Source organism: Salvelinus fontinalis, unplaced genomic scaffold (assembly GCF_029448725.1).
Source record: "Salvelinus fontinalis isolate EN_2023a unplaced genomic scaffold, ASM2944872v1 scaffold_0378, whole genome shotgun sequence".
NCBI lineage: Eukaryota > Metazoa > Chordata > Actinopteri > Salmoniformes > Salmonidae > Salvelinus > Salvelinus fontinalis.
Window position 1 is genome coordinate 62,945 of NW_026600587.1, and position 21,818 is coordinate 84,762.

Genomic DNA, 21,818 nt, shown 5'->3' on the forward strand with positions numbered 1-21,818 from the left:
ATGGATGAGCGAGAGAGAGGGAGTGGTTGCTGCCTGTGACCATGGCTCCAAAACCACCACACGGTCTCCAGCTCCGCGCCTCTCCAATTCAACTCAAACCCCCCTTGCCTTTTCCACTGCGTCAAAACCAGGCGAGGGAGAGCGGGACAGCATCTGTTCTCCGTACAAAGTGATTTGGGCTAATCTTCCTCCGAGGAAAAGGCTATATAGGCTACTCGGCATCGAGCTCAAAGAAAACCGGACGCAAATACTAATTTATAAACATGCATAAAGCGCAGGGAAATTCAGCAGAGCTGTATGTAATACGCGTGGCTAAACGCGCGGCTCGCCAGTGTCTACAGTTAGACATTAAAACACTTCTGTTGGTCTATTTCAACGAAAAGCACACTGGCATTTGAAAAACTTTTACAAACATAATTTACTTTTAATTTATAAAATGTAGCCTACCACTTGCAAATGGGCAACAACTATGGCCTAACTAGGCATACTTCGACATGTCGAATATTGCAAAACAATTAAATGAATGCAACATTTAAAAACGATCTAAAACTTCCCAAAAGCTAGGACATAACAAATTAAACGAAGACAATGGCACATTATAAGCAATATTAATACTATTCATTATTTGTAGGCTACAAGGAAAACATCATATAAAAAAAACCCAATTGAAATATAGGCCTAAATTGTTGCTCAAACACGCATGATCCAATAGAGTACTCAAATATTATATTTCAGAGACCTCCCGTATTCAGAGGCCTCCGGTAAAGTTGTGTACGAGGGTTAGTAGCCTAGTCTATTCCACAGAGCTCCAAAAACACACCACCAAACACCTGCAATGGAGTATGAAAGTTTAGGACTTTATTGAAGACTTGTGTTATGACAGTGGAATAAATAATCAAAACAGGTAAATGTTCACACGTTTAAAACAGCAGCTGCATTCGGATGTAGTGGAACCAATAGAAATATAACTACTAGAATGATCTGATGGGCTATATGCCCGTTCTGATAATTACATTTCTATTGTTGGAACCAGGAGATCGAAGCACAAATAAAAGCAACACATGATCTCTTCTTCAGTATGTATACAATAAATATTAACAAAACGCCCTTTTGATTAAAAAGCAAGAAATGCAAGAATATGACATGGTTGTGTCGTGATGCTGGTTCACTAATAACACGTATAGCCCGTAGAATTCCTACTACCGACTATAAAACGGCAATAAATACAAGTTATTCTGCTTTCAACTGCTTGCGGAATTGATCCGGGAAAAAAAGTTTTTTGTATGCCATTTGTCAGAGCGGTGATGAAATATACAAAATGATAGTTGGACACGACCCCCGCCTCAGCTCTGCTCCTTACCCCTCTACTCTTCCTTCCTCCCTCCCCCCTTATCCCCGCCTCCGCTCCTTACCCTTCCTCCCTCCCCCCTTATCCCTCCCTCCGCTCCTTACCCCCATACCCTTCCTCTCTCCCCCTTATCACCGAGCCAGCTCTTCTTCTGAAATGTTTGGTTAACCGCATTCAAGCGAACTAAAAAAATCATAACAGTTTTTCGGTTTATGAACTGCATCTTGAGATATCTTACCGTTAAAACATTACACACAGTCAAGTAATAAACATAGCTTGAAAATACTGATATCGTGAATTATACTCTTTTTTTTAAAGTCCAACTGAAACAATAAACGTCAGTACAATATCATTGGCTATCATCACCAACGTCCCCTATAAAACAACTCGTGCTGTACCTCAAAACCACTAGAAAGGAATCTCTGTCTCCAAGCTCCTCAACATTGAACCATTCTGCCAGAGAAGGCTGTGTGTGTCTAAATGAAATGTTCAGGTCTCAGGTAAAACTCCAACCACACATAGGATACAACCATGTCTTTTCTTCCCTTTAGAATCACGACATGATTATTTGATATTTCAATCCCTCCCTTGGTAGGTTTCCACTGGGCTGTATATGCCATCGTTTATATGTATATTAAATACAAGTACCTTGCTCGATAAAGCAACGACAACAGAATGAAACATCTAGTGTGTTGTATAAGCAGGACACGTTTCCATGTCAGTATAAAGCTGGTTCAAGACATCATGGGCTCTCATCCTCACCGAGCCTCAAGGCCTCCCAGATGGCTCCCTGTTTCCTATAGAGTGAGGGGCTCTGGTCAAAAGGAGTGCCCTTTATATGGAATAGGGTTGCATTTAGGATGCAGCCGTTTAGTTCACCAGTAAAACCATCACAGCCGTTTAGTTCACCAGTAAAACCATCACAGCCGTTGACCAACAAACACAACGACTGCATTTCAATGTCAGGGTTCAAATAAACATAAAATACAGGTTTCTCAAATAGTCAATATAATAATAATGTCAATATAATGGTATATTAATAACAATATGTCAATATAATGGTATATTAATAATAATAATTACAATAATAATAGTCAATATAATAATACAATTCTTGTATCGATCAAACAAATATTATAGCCTATATCTGTGTCCCAAAAGGCACTCTATTCCCGATATAGTGCACTGTGTTGCCCTGGTCAAAGTAATATATAGGACATAGGGTGTCATTTGGGACGTAGACTATATATATATGTGTGTGAAATGAAATGACAATCATTGAAGGACACACTTCTCTTCCTTCTTGGCCATCTTGCCTTTGTTCTGCTCTAGGGTTCTCTCCAGGTGTTCATCTTCCTCCTCCGCCCTGTGGAACACAGCCAGGTCAAAGGTTAGAGGTCAGGGGTTAGAGAGCAGGAGGTCACATGATACAGGAGGGAGACAGGTAGAGGTACAGCAGACACAGGACTGTACACAGAGGCTGGGTGCCATGGCAACGGTCACCATGCCACCTGTGAATGGAGCGGCGGCGCACCAGGAGAGCAGATTTGACCTTTAACCCCCTGCATCATGTCACCCTATTGGCTGATATCAGTCTCTCTTTATGGTTGTGTGTGCACGTGAGTGTCTGTGTGTGTGTTTGTGTGTGTATCTGTGTGTGGGACGTACTGTTTCTCCTGTGCATCGAGGTCTCTGACCAGCGCGTCTCGTTTGTTGACCAGTATGACCAGTTCATCCAGCAACAGCTGCTCTCTTCTCTTCTGAGCCTCTGTCTTCTGCCAGTCTGGAGAGAAGAGAGAAGATTAGCACCTACTACAATACTACTACAGTACTACTACAATACTACTACAGTACTGCTCTCCTGAGCCTCTGTCTTCTGCCAGTCTGGAGAGGAGAGAGAAGATTAGCACCTACTACAATACTACTACAATACTGCTATTCTGAGCCTCTGTCTTCTGCCAGTCTGGAGTAGAGAGAGAAGATTAGCACCTACTACTACAATACTACTACAGTACTACTACAATACTACTACAGTACTGCTCTTCTGAGCCTCTGTCTTCTGCCAGTCTGGAGAGGAGAGAGAAGATTACTACTACAATACTACTACAGTACTGCTCTCCTGAGCCTCTGTCTTCTGCCAGTCTGGAGAGGAGAGAGAAGATTAGCACCTACTACAATACTACTACTGGTACTACTATCACCACTACTACTGATACTACCACTACTACTGATAACACTACCACTACTACTACTACCACCACCACTACTACTGATAACACTACCACTACTACTGATACTACCACCACTACTACCACCACCACTACCACTGATACCACTACTACTACTACTGATACCACTACTAATGATACCACTACTACTACTACTGATACCACTACTAATGATACCACTACTACTACTACTGATACCACTACTACTACTACTGATACCACTACTAATGATACCACTACTACTGATACCACTACTACTACTACTGATACCACTACTACTACTACTAATGATACCACTACTACTACTACTGATACCACTACTACTACTACTGATACCACTACTACTACTACTGATACCACTACTAATGATACCACTACTACTGATACCACTACTACTGATACCACTACTACTGATACCACTACTACTACTACTGATACCACTACTAATGATACCACTACTACTACTACAGATACCACTACTACTGATACCACTACTACTACTACTGATACCACTACTACTACTACTGATACCACTACTAATGATACCACTACTACTACTACTGATACCACTACTAATGATACCACTACTACTGATACCACTACTACTACTACTGATACCACTACTACTACTACTAATGATACCACTACTACTACTACTGATACCACTACTACTACTACTGATACCACTACTACTACTACTGATACCACTACTAATGATACCACTACTACTGATACCACTACTACTGATACCACTACTACTGATACCACTACTACTACTACTGATACAACTACTAATGATACCACTACTACTACTACTGATACCACTACTACTGATACCACTACTACTACTACTGATACCACTACTACTGATACCACTACTACTACTACTGATACCACTACTAATGATACCACTACTACTACTACTGATACCACTACTAATGATACCACTACTACTACTACTGATACCACTACTAATGATACCACTACTACTACCACTACTACTGATACCACCACCACCACTACCACTACCACTGATACCACTACTACTACTACTACTACTACCACTACTAATGATACCACTACTAATGATACTACTACTACCACCACCACTACTACTGATACTACCACCACTACTACCACCACCACTACCACCAATACCACTACCACCACTACTACCACTACTACTGATACCACTACCACTGATACCACCACCACCACCACTGATACTACCACTACTACTGATACCACTACCAATACTACTACCACTACTACCACCACCACCACCAATACCACTACCACCACTACTACCACTACTACTGATACCACTACTACTGATACCACTACCACCACCACTGATACTACCACTACTACTGATACCACTACCAATACTACTACCACTACTACAACCACTGATACTACTACTACTACTACTGATACCACCACCACCACTACCATCACTACTACTGATACCACTACCAATACTACTACCACTGATACTACTACAACCACTGATACTACTACTACTGATACCACCACCACCACTACCATCACTACTACTGATACCACTACCAATACTACTACCACTGATACTACTACAACCACTGATACTACTACTACTGATACCACCACCACCACTACCATCACTACTACTGATACCACTACCAATACCACTACCACTGATACTACTACAACCACTGATACTACTACTACTACTACTGATACCACCACCACCACTACCACTACTACTACCACTACTACTGATACTACTACAACCACTGATACTACTACTACTGATACCACCACCACTACCACTACCACTACTACCACTACCACTACTACAACAGTACTCATGTCTCATCTTCCTCTCTCACATTTCCAAGTGTCTAAATAAAAGTCAAAATATCAACAGCGAACAGAGAAGAACATAATGAATAAATCACAAAGGTCCCCTGACTCGTCTCCTCCAGGTCACCCAGCTAGCAGCTCCCAGGCCAACCAGGAAGGGGCCCACAGGGGCCAGATGCCACCCCAATCCAATCCCCTCTCCCTGCCTCCCCCTGGGGGAACCGTGTCCGCGGGAGTGCCCTCTCTCTGGGGCTCAGATATCCGCCTTCCTGGCGCGTGGCACCACCGGCTTCAGATCCACCCAACACCAGGGTAGATAGATACAAACCCCCCTAACCCCATCATATCTGCCGATATACCCAACACCAGGGTAGATAGATACAAACCCCCTAACCCCATCATATCTGCAGATATACCCAACACCAGGGTAGATAGATACAAACCCCTAACCCCATCATATCTGAGATATACCCAACACCAGGGTAGATAGATACAAACCCCCCTAACCCCATCATATCTGAGATATACCCAACACCAGGGTAGATAGATACAAACCCCCCCTAACCCCATCATATCTGCAGATATACCCAACACCAGGGTAGATAGATACAAACCCCATCATATCTGCAGATATACCCAACACCAGGGTAGATAGATACAAACCCCCCTAACCCCATCATATCTGCAGATATACCCAACACCAGGGTAGATAGATACAAACCCCCCTAACCCCATCATATCTGCAGATATACCCAACACCAGGGTAGATAGATACAAACCCCCTAACCCCATCATATCTGCAGATATACCCAACACCAGGGTAGATATATACAACCCCCCCCTAACCCCATCATATCTGAGATATACCCAACACCAGGGTAGATAGATACAAACCCCCCTAACCCCATCATATCTGCAGATATACCCAACACCAGGGTAGATAGATACAAACCCCCCCTAACCCCATCATATCTGCAGATATACCCAACACCAGGGTAGATAGATACAAACCCCCCTAACCCCATCATATCTGAGATATACCCAACACCAGGGTAGATAGATACAAACCTCTAACCCCATCATATCTGAGATATACCCAACACCAGGGTAGATAGATACAAACCCCCCTAACCCCATCATATCTGCAGATATACCCAACACCAGGGTAGATAGATACAAACCCCCTAACCCCATCATATCTGAGATATACCCAACACCAGGGTAGATAGATACAAACCCCCCTAACCCCATCATATCTGCAGATATACCCAACACCAGGGTAGATAGATACAAACCCCCCTAACCCCATCATATCTGAGATATACCCAACACCAGGGTAGATAGATACAAACCCCCCTAACCCCATCATATCTGCAGATATACCCAACACCAGGGTAGATAGATACAAACTCCCTAACCCCATCATATCTGCAGATATACCCAACACCAGGGTAGATATATACAAACCCCCTAACCCCATCATATCTGCAGATATACCCAACACCAGGGTAGATAGATACAAACCCCCTAACCCCATCATATCTGCAGATATACCCAACACCAGGGTAGATAGATACAAACCCCATCATATCTGCAGATATACCCAACACCAGGGTAGATAGATACAAACCCCTCTAACCCCATCATATCTGATATACCCAACACCAGGGTAGATAGATACAAACCCCCTAACCCCATCATATCTGCAGATATACCCAACACCAGGGTAGATAGATACAAACCCCCCTAACCCCATCATATCTGAGATATACCCAACACCAGGGTAGATAGATACAAACCCCCCTAACCCCATCATATCTGCAGATATACCCAACACCAGGGTAGATAGATACAAACCCCCCCTAACCCCATCATATCTGCAGATATACCCAACACCAGGGTAGATAGATACAAACCCCCCTAACCCCATCATATCTGAGATATACCCAACACCAGGGTAGATAGATACAAACCCCCTAACCCCATCATATCTGCAGATATACCCAACACCAGGGTAGATAGATACAAACCCCCTAACCCCATCATATCTGAGATATACCCAACACCAGGGTAGATAGATACAAACCCCCTAACCCCATCATATCTGAGATATACCCAACACCAGGGTAGATAGATACAAACCCCCCTAACCCCATCATATCTGCAGATATACCCAACACCAGGGTAGATAGATACAAACCCCCCTACCCCCATCATATCTGAGATATACCCAACACCAGGGTAGATAGATACAAACCCCCCTAACCCCATCATATCTGAGATATACCCAACACCAGGGTAGATAGATACAAACCCCCCTACCCCCATCATATCTGAGATATACCCAACACCAGGGTAGATAGATACAAACCCCCTAACCCCATCATATCTGAGATATACCCAACACCAGGGTAGATAGATACAAACCCCCTAACCCCATCATATCTGCAGATATACCCAACACCAGGGTAGATAGATACAAACCCCATCATATCTGCAGATATACCCAACACCAGGGTAGATAGATACAAACCCCCTAACCCCATCATATCTGCAGATATACCCAACACCAGGGTAGATAGATAAACCCCCTAACCCCATCATATCTGCAGACATACCCAACACAAGGGTAGATAGATCCTAACCCCATCATATCTGCAGATATACCCAACACCAGGGTAGATAGATACAAACCCCCTAACCCCATCATATCTGAGATATACCCAACACCAGGGTAGATAGATACAAACCCCTAACCCCATCATATCTGCAGATATACCCAACACCAGGGTAGATAGATACAAACCCCCTAACCCCATCATATCTGAGATATACCCAACACCAGGGTAGATAGATACAAACCCCCTAACCCCATCATATCTGCAGATATACCCAACACCAGGGTAGATAGATACAAACCCCCCTAACCCCCTCATATCTGAGATATACCCAACACCAGGGTAGATAGATACAAACCCCCCTAACCCCCTCATATCTGAGATATACCCAACACCAGGGTAGATATATACAAACCCCCTAACCCCATCATATCTGAGATATACCCAACACCAGGGTAGATAGATACAAACCCCCCAAACCCCCTCATATCTGAGATATACCCAACACCAGGGTAGATATATTAATCCCACCATGCTTCTCAGAGTAGGAGTGCTGACATAGGATCCGTTTAGCCTTTTAAATCACAATGAATAAGAGGAGGGTCCTAGATCACCACTCCTACTCAGAGGAGGGTCCTAGATCAGCAGTCCTACTCAGAGGAGGGTCCTAGATCACCACTCCTACTCAGAGGAGGGTCCTAGATCACCACTCCTACTCAGAGGAGGGTCCTAGATCAGCAGTCCTACTCAGAGGAGGGTCCTAGATCACCACTCCTACTCAGAGGAGGGTCCTAGATCACCACTCCTACTCAGAGGAGGGTCCTAGATCAGCAGTCCTACTCAGAGGAGGGGCCTAGATCACCACTCCTACTCAGAGGAGGGTCCTAGATCAGCAGTCCTACTCAGAGGAGGGTCCTAGATCACCACTCCTACTCAGAGGAGGGTCCTAGATCAGCAGTCCTACTCAGAGGAGGGTCCTAGATCACCACTCCTACTCAGAGAAGGGTCCTAGATCACCACTCCTACTCAGAGAAGCTTTGTGAATTTGTGCCACTACCACTACCAATATACCCAACACCAGAGTAGATAGATACAAATCCCCTAACCCCATCATATCTGCAGATATACCCAACACCAGGGTAGATAGATACAAATCCCCTAACCCCATCATATCTGCAGATATACCCAACACCAGGGTAGATATATACAAACCCCCTAACCCCATCATATCTGCAGATATACCCAACACCAGGGTAGATATATACAACCCCCCTAACCCCATCATATCTGCAGATATACCCAACACCAGGGTAGATAGATACAAACCCCCCAAACCCCATCATATCTGAGATATACCCAACACCAGGGTAGATAGATACAAACCCCCTAACCCCATCATATCTGCAGATATACCCAACACCAGGGTAGATAGATACAAACCCCATCATATCTGCAGATATACCCAACACCAGGGTAGATAGATACAAACCCCCTAACCCCATCATATCTGAGATATACCCAACACCAGGGTAGATAGATACAAACCCCCTAACCCCATCATATCTGCAGATATACCCAACACCAGGGTAGATAGATACAAACCCCCTAACCCCATCATATCTGAGATATACCCAACACCAGGGTAGATAGATACAAACCCCCCTAACCCCATCATATCTGCAGATATACCCAACACCAGGGTAGATAGACACAAACCCCCTAACCCCATCATATCTGAGATATACCCAACACCAGGGTAGATAGATACAAACCCCCCTAACCCCATCATATCTGCAGATATACCCAACACCAGGGTAGATAGATACAAACCCCCCTAACCCCATCATATCTGCAGATATACCCAACACCAGGGTAGATAGATACAAACCCCCCTAACCCCATCATATCTGCAGATATACCCAACACCAGGGTAGATAGATACAAACCCCCCCTAACCCCATCATATCTGCAGATATACCCAACACCAGGGTAGATAGACACAAACCCCCTAACCCCATCATATCTGAGATATACCCAACACCAGGGTAGATAGATACAAACCCCCTAACCCCATCATATCTGCAGATATACCCAACACCAGGGTAGATAGATACAAACCCCCCCTAACCCCATCATATATGCAGATATACCCAACACCAGAGTAGATAGATACAAACCCCCTAACCCCATCATATCTGCAGATATACCCAACACCAGGGTAGATAGATACAAACCCCCCCTAACCCCATCATATATGCAGATATACCCAACACCAGAGTAGATAGATACAAACCCCCTAACCCCATCATATCTGCAGATATACCCAACACCAGGGTAGATATATACAAACCCCCTAACCCCATCATATCTGCAGATATACCCAACACCAGGGTAGATAGATACAAACCCCTAACCCCATCATATCTGCAGATATACCCAACACCAGGGTAGATAGATACAAACCCCCCTAACCCCCTCATATCTGAGATATACCCAACACCAGGGTAGATAGATACAAACCCCCCTAACCCCATCATATCTGAGATATACCCAACACCAGGGTAGATAGATACAAACCCCCCTAACCCCATCATATCTGAGATATACCCAACACCAGGGTAGATAGATACAAACCCCTAACCCAATCATATCTGAGATATACCCAACACCAGGGTAGATAGATACAAACCCCATCATATCTGCAGATATACCCAACACCAGGGTAGATAGATACAAACCCCATCATATCTGCAGATATACCCAACACCAGGGTAGATATATACAACCCCCCTAACCCCATCATATCTGCAGATATACCCAACACCAGGGTAGATAGATACAAACCCCATCATATCTGCAGATATACCCAACACCAGGGTAGATAGATACAAACCCCCTAACCCCATCATATCTGCAGATATACCAAACACCAGGGTAGATAGATCCTAACCCCATCATATCTGAGATATACCCAACACCAGGGTAGATAGATACAAACCCCCCTAACATCTGAGATATACCCAACACCAGGGTAGATATATACAAACCCCCTAACCCCATAATATCTGCAGATATACCCAACACCAGGGTAGATAGATACAAACCCCCCTAACCCCATCATATCTGCAGATATACCCAACACCAGGGTAGATAGATACAAACCCCCTAACCCCATCATATCTGAGATATACCCAACACCAGGGTAGATATATTAATCCCACCATGCTTCTCAGAGTAGGAGTGCTGACATAGGATCCGTTTAGCCTTTTAAATCACAATGAATAAGAGGAGGGTCCTAGATCACCACTCCTACTCAGAGGAGGGTCCTAGATCAGCAGTCCTACTCAGAGGAGGGTCCTAGATCACCACTCCTACTCAGAGGAGGGTCCTAGATCACCACTCCTACTTAGAGGAGGGTCCTAGATCAGCAGTCCTACTCAGAGGAGGGTCCTAGATCACCACTCCTACTCAGAGGAGGGTCCTAGATCACCACTCCTACTCAGAGGAGGGTCCTAGATCAGCAGTCCTACTCAGAGGAGGGTCCTAGATCACCACTCCTACTCAGAGGAGGGTCCTAGATCAGCAGTCCTACTCAGAGGAGGGTCCTAGATCACCACTCCTACTCAGAGGAGGGTCCTAGATCAGCAGTCCTACTCAGAGTAGGGTCCTAGATCACCACTCCTACTCAGAGAAGGGTCCTAGATCACCACTCCTACTCAGAGAAGCTTTGTGAATATGTGCTACCACAGATAAACTCTCTTGAGGAGAGAACATGTCTCGTATTATATATATAAAAAAATACTTCAGTCCCATTAATCACACAGTTAGGGCCGGGGGAAAAAAACACAAAAAAAAGTTACATTTTGTGGCGAAACACTGGAGTGAAATGTGCCAGTAGAAATGTGTTATAGTGGTCGGTGTTGGCCCTCTAACACAGAGAGATAGTAGTCAGAGAGTTCTACAGCGTGTCATGTGACACATCTGCTTCGACACCTTTACATCCATTCATATTTAAACACCTATTGATTTGAGAAGAAAAGGAATGTTGGAAAATGTCAGTCACTAAAATAAGTGCACTGCATGTTTTATTTAAAATATATATATTTCCCCTCTGGTTCGTCAAGTTGCACCGGCCTGTCATGTGTGTGAGTGTGTGTGTGTGTGTGTGTGTGTGTGTGTGTGGTGTGCGCTCCATGCTGGGCCCAGTGTGTTTGTCCCCCTGTACGGTCTGCTCTCTCTTCATTGGTCCAGCCACTCTTTGAAGTCGACCACAGAGCGAAATGAGCACAGAACCCATTATCTGACCGCTACTCTCTCTGTTTCTCTCTGTTTCTCTCTCTTCTTCTGACCGTTTCTCTCTCTGTTTCTCTCTCTTCTTCTGACCGTTTCTCTCTCTCTGGCACTAAACTACTCTACTCTTCAGAGAGGTTGGTCATTAGTGTTTACCAGGGACTAAACTACTCTCCTCTTCAGAGAGGTTGGTCATTAGTGTTTACCAGGGACTAAACTACTCTCCTCTTCAGAGTGGTTGGTCATTAGTGTTTACCAGGGACTAAACTACTCTCCTCTTCAGAGAGGTTGGTCATTAGTGTTTACCAGGGACTAAACTACTCTCCTCTTCAGAGAGGTTGGTCATTAGTGTTTACCAGGGACTAAACTACTCTCCTCTTCAGAGTGGTTGGTCATTAGTGTTTACCAGGGACTAAACTACTCTCCTCTTCAGAGTGGTTGGTCATTAGTGTTTACCAGGGACTAAACTACTCTCCTCTTCAGAGAGGTTGGTCATTAGTGTTTACCAGGGACTAAACTACTCTCCTCTTCAGAGTGGTTGGTCATTAGTGTTTACCAGGGACTAAACTACTCTCCTCTTCAGAGAGGTTGGTCATTAGTGTTTACCAGGGACTAAACTACTCTCCTCTTCAGAGAGGTTGGTCATTAGTGTTTACCAGGGACTAAACTACTCTCCTCTTCAGAGTGGTTGGTCATTAGTGTTTACCAGGGACTAAACTACTCTCCTCTTCAGAGTGGTTGGTCATTAGTGTTTACCAGGGACTAAACTACTCTCCTCTTCAGAGAGGTTGGTCATTAGTGTTTACCAGGGACTAAACTACTCTCCTCTTCAGAGAGGTTGGTCATTAGTGTTTACCAGGGACTAAACTACTCTCCTCTTCAGAGAGGTTGGTCATTAGTGTTTACCAGGGACTAAACTACTCTCCTCTTCAGAGAGGTTGGTCATTAGTGTTTACCAGGGACTAAACTACTCTCCTCTTCAGAGTGGTTGGTCATTAGTGTTTACCAGGGACTAAACTACTCTCCTCTTCAGAGAGGTTGGTCATTAGTGTTTACCAGGGACTAAACTACCCTCCTCTTCAGAGAGGTTGGTCATTAGTGTTTACCAGGGACTAAACTACTCTCCTCTTCAGAGAGGTTGGTCATTAGTGTTTACCAGGGACTAAACTACTCTCCTCTTCAGAGAGGTTGGTCATTAGTGTTTACCAGGGACTAATACCAATATGCCAAATATGGTTTTGATGTTTAAAGAAAAAGACCAGTGAAATGTCAAAAGGAGAAGATTACTCACTGAACTCACACAATGTAATGGAAAGTTGTCAGCTTCAAATATATACTTATTCCAAATAGAAAAGGTTATTCCTCCTTTGCCATACCTCCACTATCCCACAATTCCCTGCACAAAGGCCTGCCCACAGAGGGGGAAGTATCCAAAGCGGAGGTATAAAAAAAACATCCCTCCTTTTCTGTCCTTCCCTCTCAACTGCTCTCTCTCTCTTTTCTACTTCCTCTCCCCTACTCTCACCCTCTTTCCTCTCCCCTCCCTCTTTCCCCTCCCTCTCTCTTTCCCCTCCCTCCCTCCCTCCCTCCCTCCCTCCCTCTTTCCCCTCCCTCCCTCTTTCCCCTCCCCTCTTCCTGAGCCAAGAAGCCAAAGTTCTAACCCGCCAGGGGGATGCGGAAGCATGGAGCTGTCAATCAAAGCTGTGGTAGGTTCCGCCCCCCTCATTAGAAAGGTAAACAATAGAGGGACGATGACAGACATGGCCGGGCAAACGAGAGGGTAGAGAGCATGGGTGAGTGTCTGTGTGCGAGAGAAAGTTTGTGTGTGTGTGTGTGAGAGTGCGTGTAACCAGAAACCTGCGGTAAAAAAACACCCTGCAGCCACTCATGGAAGTTACCCCCTCCCTACTTCCAACCCCGAAAGAGGGAGGAGTGAGAGAAAGCCTGTGTTCACACACACTCTCTCTCTCTCTCTTTCTCTTCTGTTTCACCCTCTCTCTCTCTTTCTCTCGCTCTCTTCTGTTTCACCCTCTATCTCTCTTCTGTTTTACCCTCTATCTATCTTTCTCTTCTGTTTAACCCTCTATCTCTCTTCTGTTTAACCCTCTATCTCTCTTTCTCTTCTGTTTCACCCTCTCTCTCTTTCTCTCGCTCTCTTCTGTTTCACCCTCTATCCCTCTTCTGTTTAACCCTCTATCTCTCTCTCTTCTGTTTCACCCTCTCTCTCTTCTGTTTAACCCTCTATCTCTCTTCTGTTTAACCCTCTATCTCTCTCTCTCTTCTGTTTACCCTCTCTGTCTTGTTTCAACCTCTATCTCTCTTCTGTTTCACCCTCTCTCTCTTGTTTCACCCTCTCTCTCTTGTTTCACCCTCTCTCTCTTGTTTCACCCTCTCTCTCTTGTTTCACCCTCTCTCTCTTGTTTCACCCTCTCTCTCTGCTGTTTCACACTCTCTCTCTGCTGTTTCACACTCTCTCTCTTCTGTTTCACCCTCTCTCTCTTCTGCTTCACTCTCTCTCTCTTCTGTTTCACCCTCTCTCTCTTGTTTCACCCCTCTCTCTTGTTTCACCCTCTCTCTCTTGTTTCACCCTCTCTCTCGTTTCACTCTCTCTCTTCTGTTTCACCCTCTCTCTCTTCTGTTTCACCCTCTCTCTTCTGTTTCACCTTCTCTCTCTTGTTTCACCCTCTCTCTCTTGTTTCACTCTCTCTCTCTTGTTTCACCCTCTCTCTCTTCTGTTTCACCCTCTCTCTCTTGTTTCACCCTCTCTCTCTTGTTTCACTCTCTCTCTTCTGTTTCACCCTCTCTCTCTTCTGTTTCACCCTCTCTCTCTTGTTTCACTCTCTCTCTTCTGTTTCACCCTCTCTCTCTTCTGTTTCACGCTCTCTCTCTTGTTTCACCCTCTCTCTCTTCTGTTTCACTCTCTCTCTCTTGTTTCACTCTCTCTCTTCTGTTTCACCCTCTCTCTCTTCTGTTTCACCCTCTCTCTCTTCTGTTTCACCCTCTCTCTCTTCTGTTTCACCCTCTCTCTCTTCTGTTTCACCCTCTCTCTCTTCTGTTTCACCCTCTCTCTCTTCTGTTTCACCCTCTCTCTCTTCTGTTTCACCCTCTCTCTCTTCTGTTTCACCCTCTCTCTCTTCTGTTTAACCCTCTATCTCTCTTCTGTTTAACCCTCTATCTCTCTCTCTCTTCTGTTTCACCCTCTCTGTCTTGTTTCACCCTCTATCTCTCTTCTGTTTCACCCTCTCTCTCTTGTTTCACCCTCTCTCTCTGCTGTTTCACCCTCTCTCTCTTCTGTTTCACTCTCTCTCTCTTGTTTCACTCTCTCTCTTCTGTTTCACTCTCTCTCTTCTGTTTCACCCTCTCTCTCTTCTGTTTCACCCTCTCTCTCTTGTTTCACCCTCTCTCTCTTCTGTTTCACTCTCTCTCTTGTTTCACTCTCTCTCTTCTGTTTCACCCTCTCTCTCTTCTGTTTCACCCTCTCTCTCTTCTGTTTCACCCTCTCTCTCTTCTGTTTCACCCTCTCTCTCTTCTGTTTCACTCTCTCTCTTCTGTTTCACCCTCTCTCTCTTCTGTTTCACCCTCTCTCTCTTCTGTTTCACCCTCTCTCTCTTCTGTTTCACCCTCTCTCTCTTCTGTTTCACCCTCTATCTCTTCTGTTTCACCCTCTCTCTCTTCTGTTTCACCCTCTCTCTCTTCTGTTTCACCCTCTCTCTCTTCTGTTTCACCCTCTCTCTCTTCTGTTTCACCCTCTATCTCTCTTCTGTTTAACCCTCTATCTCTCTCTCTCTTCTGTTTCACCCTCTCTCTCTTGTTTCACCCTCTATCTCTCTTCTGTTTCACCCTCTCTCTCTTGTTTCACTCTCTCTCTGCTGTTTCACCCTCTCTCTCTTCTGTTTCACCATCTCTCTCTTCTGTTTCACCCTCTCTCTCTTGTTTCACCCTCTCTCTCTTGTTTCACCCTCTCTCTCTTGTTTCACCCTCTCTCTCTTCTGTTTCACCCTCTCTCTCTTGTTTCACCCTCTCTCTCTGCTGTTTCACCCTCTCTCTCTTCTGTTTCACCCTCTCTCTCTTGTTTCACCCTCTCTCTCTTCTGTTTCACCCTCTCTCTTCTGTTTCACCCTCTCTCTCTTGTTTCACCCTATCTCTCTTGTTTCACTCTCTCTCTTCTGTTTCACTCTCTCTCTTCTGTTTCACCCTCTCTCTCTTGTTTCAACCTCTCTCGTCTGTTTCACCTTCTCTCTCTTCTGTTTAACCCTCTATCTCTCTTCTGTTTAACCCTCTATCTCTCTCTCTCTTCTGTTTCACCCTCTCTCTCTTGTTTCACCCTCTATCTCTCTTCTGTTTCACCCTCTCTCTCTGGTTTCACCCTCTCTCTCTGCTGTTTCACCCTCTCTCTCTTCTGTTTCACCCTCTCTCTCTTCTGTTTCACCCTCTCTCTCTTCTGTTTCACTCTCTCTCTCTTCTGTTTCACCCTCTCTCTCTTGTTTCACCCCTCTCTCTTGTTTCACCCTCTCTCTCTTGTTTCACCCTCTCTCTCTTGTTTCACCCTCTCTCTCTTGTTTCACCCTCTTTCTCTTCTGTTTCACCCTCTCTCTCTTCTGTTTCACCCTCTCTCTCTTCTGTTTCACCCTCTCTCTCTTCTGTTTCACCCTCTCTCTTCTGTTTCACCCTCTCTCTTCTGTTTCACCCTCTCTCTCTTGTTTCACCCTCTCTCTCTTGTTTCACTCTCTCTCTTCTGTTTCACCCTCTCTCTCTTCTGTTTCACCCTCGCTCTCTTCTGTTTCACCCTCTCTCTCTTCTGTTTCACCCTCTCTCTCTTCTGTTTCACCCTCTCTCTTCTGTTTCACCCTCTCTCTTCTGTTTCACCCTCTCTCTTCTGTTTCACCCTCTCTCTCTTGTTTCACCCTCTCTCTCTTGTTTCACCCTCTCTCTCTTGTTTCACTCTCTCTCTTCTGTTTCACCCTCTCTCTCTTGTTTCACTCTCTCTCTTCTGTTTCACCCTCTCTCTCTTCTGTTTCACCCTCTCTCTCTTGTTTCACCCTCTCTCTCTTCTGTTTCACTCTCTCTCTCTTGTTTCACTCTCTCTCTTCTGTTTCACCCTCTCTCTCTTGTTTCACCCTCTCTCTCTTGTTTCACTCTCTCTCTTCTGTTTCACCCTCTCTCTCTTCTGTTTCACCCTCTCTCTCTTGTTTCACCCTCTCTCTCTTCTGTTTCACTCTCTCTCTCTTGTTTCACTCTCTCTCTTCTGTTTCACCCTCTCTCTCTTCTGTTTCACCCTCTCTCTCTTCTGTTTCACTCTCTCTCTTCTGTTTCACCCTCTCTCTCTTCTGTTTCACCCTCTCTCTCTTCTGTTTCACTCTCTCTCTCTTGTTTCACTCTCTCTCTCTTGTTTCACCCTCTCTCTCTTCTGTTTCACTCTCTCTCTCTTGTTTCACTCTCTCTCTTCTGTTTCACCCTCTCTCTCTTCTGTTTCACCCTCTCTCTCTTCTGTTTCACCCTCTCTCTCTTCTGTTTCACCCTCTCTCTCTTCTGTTTCACCCTCTCTCTCTTCTGTTTCACCCTCTCTCTCTTCTGTTTCACCCTCTCTCTCTTCTGTTTAACCCTCTATCTCTCTTCTGTTTAACCCTCTATCTCTCTCTCTTCTGTTTCACCCTCTCTCTCTTCTGTTTCACCCTCTCTCTCTTCTGTTTCACTCTCTCTCTTCTGTTTCACCCTCTCTCTCTTCTGTTTCACCCTCTCTCTCTTCTGTTTCACCCTCTCTCTCTTCTGTTTCACCCTCTCTCTCTTCTGTTTCACCCTCTCTCTCTTCTGTTTAACCCTCTATCTCTCTTCTGTTTAACCCTCTATCTCTCTCTCTATTCTGTTTCACCCTCTCTGTCTTGTTTCACCCTCTATCTCTCTTCTGTTTCACCCTCTCTCTCTTGTTTCACCCTCTCTCTCTGCTGTTTCACCCTCTCTCTCTTCTGTTTCACCCTCTCTCTCTTCTGTTTCACCCTCTCTCTCTTCTGTTTCACCCTCTCTCTCTTCTGTTTCACCTCTCTCTCTTCTGTTTCACCCTCTCTCTCTTCTGTTTCACCCTCTCTCTCTTGTTTCACCCTCTCTCTCTTGTTTCACCCTCTCTCTCTGCTGTTTCACCCTCTCTCTCTGCTGTTTCACCCTCTCTCTCTTCTGTTTCACCCTCTCTCTCTTCTGTTTCACCCTCTCTCTCTTCTGTTTCACCCTCTCTCTCTTCTGTTTCACCCTCTCTCTCTTCTGTTTCACCCTCTCTCTCTTGTTTCACCCTCTCTCTCTTGTTTCACCCTCTCTCTCTTGTTTCACCCTCTCTCTCTTGTTTCACCCTCTCTCTCTTGTTTCACCCTCTCTCTCTTGTTTCACCCTCTCTCTCTTCTGTTTCACCCTCTCTCTCTTCTGTTTCACCCTCTCTCTCTTCTGTTTCACCCTCTCTCTCTTCTGTTTCACCCTCTCTCTCTTGTTTCACCCTCTCTCTTCTGTTTCACCCTCTCTCTCTTCTGTTTCACCCTCTCTCTCTTGTTTCACTCTCTCTCTTCTGTTTCACCCTCTCTCTCTTCTGTTTCACCCTCTCTCTCTTCTGTTTCACCCTCTCTCTCTTGTTTCACCCTCTCTCTCTTCTGTTTCACTCTCTCTCTCTTGTTTCACTCTCTCCTGTTTCACCCTCTCTCTCTTCTGTTTCACCCTCTCTCTCTTCTGTTTCACCCTCTCTCTCTTCTGTTTCACCCTCTCTCTCTTGTTTCACCCTCTCTCTCTTGTTTCACCATCTCTCTCTTGTTTCACCCTCTCTCTCTTGTTTCACCCTCTCTCTCTTGTTTCACCCTCTCTCTCTTGTTTCACTCTCTCTCTCTTGTTTCACTCTCTCTCTCTTGTTTCACTCTCTCTCTTCTGTTTCACCCTCTCTCTCTTCTGTTTCACCCTCTCTCTCTTCTGTTTCACCCTCTCTCTCTTCTGTTTCACCCTCTCGCTCTTGTTTCACCCTCTCTCTCTTCTGTTTCACCCTCTCTCTTCTGTTTCACCCCCTCTCTCTTCTGTTTCACCCCCTCTCTCTTCTGTTTCACCCTCTCTCTCTTCTGTTTCACTCTCTCTCTCTTCTGTTTCACCCTCTCTCTCTCTTGTTTCACCCTCTCTCTCTCTTGTTTCACCCTCTCTTCTGTTTCACCCTCTCTCTCTTCTGTTTCACCCTCTCTCTCTTCTGTTTCACCCTCTCTCCCTTCTGTTTCACAAACTCTCTCGCTCTTCTGTTTCACCCTCTCAACGGTAACCATGTGAATCTGCACAAGACACAGAAGAATGCGCAGGCTCAAATCCCCATGACCCCCACCCTTCCAATGCTCAATTTATTCAGGAGACCCAAACTTCTCCGAAGACCCCTTTCTCAGAGCAGGACGGGGGGAGAGTGAGTATGTTTGTGTTCTGGGCTTCAAATCTAGGTCCAACACATTTACCAGCACACACATACCCACAAACTAGCATTGATGAATCTACAGATTGATAAAACACTTTGAGAGACATTTTACAGAGTAGTCAGCTAGTGATGTCTGGGGACGTCTTTTACTTCCACAGATCTCTCTTTAGTTGTGTTCTGTCGTTCGGTGCAATGGCCCCCAAGAGATAGCTTTGGCCAGGGGCCAACTGGAGTCAGGACACAAAGGCTGAGTCCCAAATGGAAACCTAATCCTGCCCATAGGGCGCTAATCCAAGGTAGTGCACTATGACAGGAATAGGGGGCCATTTTGGACATTTGTAGTTACTGTGAAGTTACCTGCACCTTGTCTAGGACTAGTTACAGCTGCTTGACTAGCGGTATAGACAGCACCTTGTCTAGGACTAGTTACAGCTGCTTGACTAGTGGTATAGACAGCACCTTGTCTAGGACTAGTTACAGCTGCTTGACTAGTGGTATAGACAGCACCTTGTCTAGGACTAGTTACAGCTGCTTGACTAGCTGTATAGACAGCACTCTGTCTAGGACTAGTTACAGCTGCTTGACTAGCTGTACAGACAGCACCTCGTCTAGGACTAGTTACAGCTGCATGACTAGCGGTATAGACAGCACCCTGTCTAGGACTAGTTACAGCTGCTTGACTAGCTGTATAGACAGCACCTTGTCTAGGACTAGTTACAGCTGCTTGACCAGCTGTATAGACAGCACCTTGTCTAGGACTAGTTACAACTGCTTGACTAGCAGTATAGACAGCACCTTGTCTAGGACTAGTTACGGCTGCTTGACTAGCTGTATAGACATCACATTGTCTAGGACTAGTTACAGCTGCTTGACCAGCTGTATAGACAGCACCTTGTCTAGGACTAGTTACAGCTGCTTGACCAGCTGTATAGACAGCACCTTGTCTAGGACTAGTTACAGCTGCTTGACTAGCTGTATAGACATCACCTTGTCTAGGACTAGTTACAGCTGCTTGACTAGCTGTATAGACAGCACCTTGTCTAGGACTAGTTACAGCTGCTTGACCAGCTGTATAGACATCACCTTGTCTAGGACTAGTTACGGCTGCTTGACTAGCTGTATAGACATCACATTGTCTAGGACTAGTTACAGCTGCTTGACCAGCTGTATAGACAGCACCTTGTCTAGGACTAGTTACAACTGCTTGACTAGCAGTATAGACAGCACCTTGTCTAGGACTAGTTACAGCTGCTTGACTAGCTGTATAGACAGCACCTTGTCTAGGACTAGTTACAGCTGCTTGACTAGCAGTATAGACAGCACCTTGTCTAGGACTAGTTACAGCTGCTTCACCAGCTGTATAGACAGCACCTTGTCTAGGACTAGTTACAGCTGCTTGACTAGCGGTATAGACAGCACCTTGTCTAGGACTAGTTACAGCTGCTTGACTAGCTGTATAGACAGCACCTTGTCTAGGACTAGTTACAGCTGCTTGACTAGCAGTATAGACAGGACCTTGTCTAGGACTAGTTACAGCTTGACCAGCTATTTTATACAAAGCGTGTGTATGAGTAGGTGTGTGTGTGTCAGTCATTATGTGTGTGTGTGTGTGTCAGTCATTATGAGTTTGTGTGTGTGTGTGTGTCAGTCATTATGAGTTTGTGTGTGTGTGTGTGTGTGTGTGTGTGTGTGTGTGTGTGTGTGTGTGTGTGTGTGATTATGTGTTTGTGTGTGTGTGTGTCATTATGTGTTTGTGTGTGTGTGTGTCATTATGTGTTTGTGTGTCATTATGTGTGTGTGTGTGTGTGTGTGTGTGTGAGAGTGTGTGTGTGTGTGTCAATACGTGTTTGTGTGTGTGTGTTTGTCATTATGTGTGTGTGTGTGTGTGCAGTGTCACCCAACCCCTAGCTTATCTCCAGTTCCAGTCAACTAGCGATCCTGAAAGAGTTAGCAACATCATCAAAGGGTGCCCGTGTGACAGGATTCCACACACACACACACACACACACACACACACACACACACACACACACACACACACACACACACACACACACACACACACACACACA

The 21,818-nt window shown here is 45.1% G+C and overlaps 1 protein-coding gene across 1 annotated transcript in view; it reads right to left on the minus strand.

Annotated features, from left to right (window-relative positions):
* Positions 1-836: 836 nt before the first annotated feature.
* The window catches only part of LOC129845827 (EH domain-binding protein 1-like), a 34,975-nt gene continuing 13,993 nt past the window's right edge, over positions 837-21,818 (minus strand). The window contains exons 3-4 of the mRNA XM_055913752.1: positions 3,017-3,131; positions 837-2,714 (exon numbers count right to left, since the gene is read on the minus strand). Coding sequence (XP_055769727.1) covers positions 2,624-2,714; positions 3,017-3,131 — 206 coding nt within the window. The 3' untranslated portion in view covers positions 837-2,623. The remainder of the gene's footprint in view (positions 2,715-3,016; positions 3,132-21,818) is intronic.